This window comes from Polypterus senegalus, chromosome 1 (assembly GCF_016835505.1).
Source record: "Polypterus senegalus isolate Bchr_013 chromosome 1, ASM1683550v1, whole genome shotgun sequence".
Classification (NCBI taxonomy): Eukaryota; Metazoa; Chordata; class Cladistia; order Polypteriformes; family Polypteridae; genus Polypterus; species Polypterus senegalus.
This window is the reverse complement of record NC_053154.1, coordinates 212,375,418-212,381,376: the sequence shown is the minus strand read 5'-3', so window position 1 is coordinate 212,381,376 and position 5,959 is coordinate 212,375,418. Positions and strand designations below refer to the sequence as shown.

Sequence of the window (5,959 nt, the reverse complement as noted above, 5' to 3'; positions counted from 1 at the left end):
ATATTGGTTTCATGCACGTCTTATACCGGTTTCATGTGGGTAACCTGTCAATTTTGCACTTGAACTCTATTGGTTGTATGTGTGCACTATGTCGGTTTCGCGTATGAAACATATTGGTTATGCGTGCACACCCTATCGCAACTCTGTGTATGAACTATATCGGTTCTGTGTGTGAACTATATTGGTTGTTCACGTGATCTTCAGAGGAAATGGGCGGGGCAAGAAACAGGAACTCAAGGGGCCGGTAGAGTCATGGAGTGTAAAGACTGTTATGTATTGAAATAAATGTAACAATGATTGGTAGTATTCGCAGAAGGGGGCGCCAGAGTGGGGTTAAGAGAGATCTTGGACAAGCAGTTTCAGAGAACGTTCTTAGTAAAAGCCTACGGTGCAGTTAACTTCTGGCCTCAGTGTTTGTCATTGAATATCAGCCTCAATTGACCTAACATAGCAAACTGGCGACGAGGATGGGATTGATTCCCAGTGCGTAAGTTCGTCTGTTTATGACTGCAGCGGGAGTTTTTATTCAGTATATTTATATAAAGAAAACCATTGTGGCAACATGGCTGCGACGCTGGGGCACATGGACGATTTTGATGAAAATGTGGAGCAGTGGACCACTTATATTGAGCGTTTCGAAACCTTTGCATTAGCTAATGATATTGGAGAGGACAAACTGGTGCCAGTGCTATTAACTGTAATTGGACGTACAACGTATGGCTTGCTGCGTAGTCTTTTAGCACCGGAGAAACCAAGGGACAAAACGTTTGACCAGATTAAAGCAGTGCTACAGCAGCATTTTTCTCCAAAGCCTTTGGTAATAACAGAAAGGTTTCGCTTTCACAAAAGGAACCAAGCGGAGGGGGAGTCGGTTTCACAATATGTTGCTGTCTTAAAGAAACTGTCTGAGCACTGTGAATTTGGCGCTTACTTAGAGGAAGCATTGCGTGATCGATTTGTTTGTGGACTAAATAATGAAGCGATACAGAAACGACTGTTAACTGAAGTAGCGTTGACCTATAAAAAAGCAGTCGAAATCGCAATTTCCATGGAGATGGTGGCACGCGAATCGCAGCAGCTTTGTGGATCTTTAAAAGTGAATGAGCTATCGGTTTCAGATAAGATAAGGAAATGCAAACGATGCGGAAGAGTTAATCACAGTGACAGTGATTGTTGGTACAAAGATCAGGATTGCCATAACTGTGGTAAGAAGGGCCACGCAGCGCGAGTATGTAAACAGAAGGAATCTATAAGGAGAGAGGAGGGAGCGCAGTATAAAGGGAAGTCACAACGGCGATCGGATTATCCTAAAAAGAGACCTGTAAATCGCATTATATTGCAGGAGGTGTCCAGTGAAGCGTCAGGTAACGAAACTGACACAGAATTAGCCTTACATAAGCTGATCCAAGAAGGGGAGAAGTCACACATTAGTGTGAAACCTAAAATAGAAGGCACAGAAGTAGAGATGGAGTTGGACACAGGGGCAGCAGTGTCATTAATTTCAATAAAACTATACAAGAAATTACTGAGCCACGTGCCTCTTGAGACAACTGATGTAGTTTTGAAGACTTACACTGGGAACCAATATCCCCTGAAGGAGTTATTAATGTGAAAGTCACTTTGAACAAACAGTTAGCTGTCCTTCCATTATATGTTATCAGAGGAAATTATACACCCCTGTTTGGTAGAGAGTGGCTCAGAAGAATTAAATTGAATTGGCAAGAGATTAAGTCAGTACAGCAAGTTAGTTTGAAGAGCATAATACAAAAACATGCTGCAGTTTTCAGTAAAGATTTGGGGACAATGAAGGGCATTGAAGCAGTCATTTCTTTGAAACCACAACATAAGCCAAAGTTCTGTCGTGCTCGGGTTGTACCCTATGCGCTGCGATCAAAGTAGAGGCTGAGCTGTCCCGCCTGCTAGAATTAGGTGTGCTGTCACCTATGCAGTATAGTGAGTGGGCCACTCCTGTGGTGCCAGTTGTAAAGAGAGATGGTTCTGTGAGGCTTTGTGGTGATTTTAAAGTGACCTTAAACCCAGCCATTTGTGTGGAACACTATCCAATTCCACACATTGAAGACTTGTTCGCCTCATTAGCTGGGGGACAGCGTTTCAGCAAATTGGACTTGGCACAGGCGTACCTACAGATAAAGGTTGAGGAACAATCACGTAAACTGCTCACCATCAATACCCAAAAGGGGTTGTTCTGCTATAATCGTCTACCATTTGGGATTGCTTCAGCACCTTCCATATTCCAACGGGCGATGGATCAGGTGTTACAAGGCCTTTCCAATGTGCATTGTTACTTGGACGATATATTGGTTACAGGCTGTAATGATGCAGAGCACCTGCAGAATTTGGATAGAGTATTGGGCGATTGAAAGAATTTGGCTTATGTGTCCAAAAAGAAAAATGTGAATTTTTCAAGGAGACCTTGGAGTACCTGGGTCATAAAATTGATGCAGCAGGACTGCACAAGTCACCTGAAAAGGTTAGGGCTATTTTAGAGGCTCCAGCCCCCGATAATGTAACTAAACTGAGATCTTTCCTTGGTCTCATCAATTACTATGGGCGATTCATACCCAATCTTGCAACCATTTTGACCCCATTAAATGAGCTGCTTTGCAAAGACAAACGCTGGCATTGGTCATCCGCATGTAAATCTGCATTCCAGAAAGCTAAGGAGCAGTTGGTGTCTCAAAATGTCCTAACGCACTACGATCCACAACTAAGCATCCGCCTGGCTTGTGATGCTTCTCCATATGGTGTGGGAGCTGTCATTTCCCATGTCTTTCCCAATGGTGAAGAGAAACCAATCGCTTTTGCATCCAGAACACTGAGTAAGGCTGAACAGAACTATGCACAAATTGAGCGAGAAGCCCTTGGGATTGTGTTTGGGGTCAGGAAGTTTCATCAATACCTATATGGACGGAAGTTTACTCTCTTCACAGACCATCGGCCACTGACAAGAATCTTTAGCCCAGAGAAAGGGTACCGTCTATGGCAGCTGCCAGAATGCAGAGGTGGGCATTAATATTAGCAGCCCACAGTTACACCATAGAATATAAGAAGGCTGCTCTCAATGCCAATGCTGATGGGCTTTCTCGTTTGCCCTTACTAATTAAACATAAGGAGAGCCAGAACACAGTTGACATTTTTTACATAAAACAAATGGAATTACTACCAGTGAGTAGTGCAGAAATTCGTAGAGACCATGTTGGACCCTACATTGTCTAAACTAATGGATATGGTGTTGCTGGGACATTTTCCTAAACAATTGGTGGATAATGATGAGTTACAGCCTTTCATCAACAGACAAACGGAGCTTACCGTACAACAAGGATGCCTGATGTGGGGGAGCAGAGTAATTGTGCCCCCTAAATTACGCCCTCGTGTTTTGTCAGAACTACATGTCAGCCACCCGGTATAGTGAGGATGAAGTCCTTGGCACGCAGTTATGTTTGGTGGCCAGGTATCGACAGCCAGATTGAGCAACAAGTACACAACTGCCAGTCATGTCAGCGTGTTCAAAATCTTCCAAGCCCTGTGCCCCTCCACCCATGGATATGGCCAAGTGGGCCATGGCAGAGAATTCATGTTGATTTTGCTGGGCCTTATGAAGGCCATATGTACTTAGTAGTAGTCGATGCCCACTCAAAGTGGCCTGAGGTTCAACTAATGGATAGTGTCACAACTAGTAAGACTGTTCATGTCATGAGGACCCTTTTAGTCGTTATGGGATACCTGAAGTCCTTGTTAGTGACAATGGCCCACAGTTCATTTCTGATGAATTTGCATATTTTATGAAAACCAACCATATTAAACATATACGATCTGCTCCCTATCATCCAGCTACCAATGGGCTTGCAGAACGCTTTGTGCAAACTTTCAAACAAGCTTTGAAGGCATCAAAAGGATCTGCTTTAGTACAGCAAAGACTAGACACGTTTTTACTCTCATATCGCAATACTCCACATGCTACAACACAGGAATCTCCAGCTATGCTTTTATGGGTCGCAAATTACGTTCACGGCTAGATGTGCTTAAACCAAATGTGGCTTCTACAGTGAGTCAGTCTCAAGATGTTCAGCTGTTGCACAGTAACCGGAAATCCAGACAATTTAATGTGGGTGACCCAGTGCTGGTCGGGATTACCGAAGGGGAGAAAAGTGGACACCTGGAGTGGTAACCTCCCAGTTGGGACCAGTTTCCTACAGTGTAAAAGTTGGGAATGCTGAAGATTGGAAACGGCATGCAGACCAGTTACTACTCAACCGAGCAAATGAAAGTGTTCCACAGGCCACACAGCCAGAAGAGACACCTTCTTCCAACTTGGTAACAATGTCACCAGTAACATTAGAGAATAATACAGTCGATGCAGGGCATAACCCTACGGGAGTAGGCTCAGTCATTCCAGACATGGTTCCTCAAACTAGTGAACCTCAGACATATGCACCTCCAACTTCACCTACAGAGAGCAGTGGCAGACGCTATCCTTTGCGAGTATCTAAGCCTCCAGATCGTTTAAATCTTTAAATGTTATAAAGTAGTTGAAACAGTACAATGTATTTATGTAAATAGTTACCTTCAAGCAGAACTGCTCCATTCTGGATATGTGGCAGTGAACTACAGCTTTGTTATAGTAGTTTTGCTCATTTTGACTGTTTAGTCTTTGTGGTTTTATAAATAGGTGGGAGGGAAATGTTATGTATTGAAATAAATGTAACAATGATTGGTAGTATTCCCAGGCAGAAGGGGGCGCCAGAGTGGGGTTAAGAGAGATCTTGGACAAGCAGTTTCAGAGAACGTTCTTAGTAAAAGCCTACGGTGCAGTTAACTTCTGGCCTCAGTGTTTGTCATTGAATATCAGCCTCAATTGACCTAACATAGCAAAGACAAGTGGCTAGGAGACGCATCTGCGTTTAAACGGCACTATATATTTTTTTCCACACAATACGTTTGTGAAAGGACTTGGTGGTAATTATTACTATTTAACAGAATCTACCCTTGAGTCTGTAATGAACACAAGGCTGAAGTTAGGTACGTATTGGGCCGTCTTCTTATTTGCATGTTTGCTCGCACCCAGCCACAGGACTTTTTCACACAACTTTTGAAACCAGTTATTCCTTCTGAAGGCAAAATATTCTACATTTACTAACGCCTTTATCCAGCATACAACATTTAGATACTACTGGTTACATTCGTCCAGTGCCCCCCACGCTGCACAGACAGGTGAAGTGACTTGTTTATGGTCACATGGTGTCATTATCAGGACTTGAACCCATGAACTCAGTTTAAAAATGCAGTCTTAAACACTACGCCAGAATGCTTGCACGTTTACAACATGTATATTAATGGGCATAATATAAAGTTGTCCAGGACAGATTCCATTGGTAAAGTTGGGTTTAACAATTTCAACCCGTTCAAGTTTTGGTTGAAAATCTGGAATATTTATTTTTTCAAATAATGGATCAGTTTGCAGATTAATGTACACACTGTAGAATATTTTGCCTTGCTGTTAATATAGAAGAAGAAACTGGTTTGTGAATAAGTAGCTGACTGCAAGCTTATACTAGATGTAGCTAGAAGTGAATAAAAAGGCAGCTGAATGTGCACCTAACTTAAAAATAATTACCACCAAACTCTTTCACAAACATACTGTGACGTGCAAAAGTATTCAATCCCCTTGAAAGTTGTCATAATTTTATGCAAGACAAAATATTTGTACACGTTTATTCATTCTGTATTATTTCTTATGCTGTAACAAAACATTTCCAAAGTCAAAATAAACTATTTTATGTAGACATTTAATTGAAGAAGAAAATCTCCAAAGTTAGTGTTTACATAAGTGTTTAAACCTCTGTGCTTTGAAAGCTCCAGGTTTACACCAATGACAAATTAATTACAAAGATGGCAGACATTTGACAGTCATACTAAACATAATGAGGTGCTACTTTCT

At 42.1% G+C, this 5,959-nt stretch overlaps 1 protein-coding gene and 1 pseudogene across 1 annotated transcript; both read left to right on the top strand.

Annotated features, from left to right (window-relative positions):
• The first annotated feature begins 514 nt into the window (after positions 1-514).
• Positions 515-1,612, top strand: LOC120541637. Its single transcript, XM_039773494.1, has one exon. It carries the CDS (start codon positions 563-565, stop codon positions 1,610-1,612), a length of 1,050 nt encoding a protein of 349 aa, XP_039629428.1. The 5' UTR covers positions 515-562.
• Positions 1,613-1,626: 14 nt separating this feature from the next.
• On the top strand, positions 1,627-4,189 carry LOC120541571 (annotated as a pseudogene).
• The last annotated feature ends 1,770 nt before the right edge of the window (positions 4,190-5,959 follow it).

What these genes read in the sequence shown, in the direction of transcription:
- LOC120541637 (XM_039773494.1), top strand. Translation starts at nt 563, where the DNA reads ATGGCTGCGACGCTGGGGCACATGGACGATTTTGATGAAAATGTGGAG.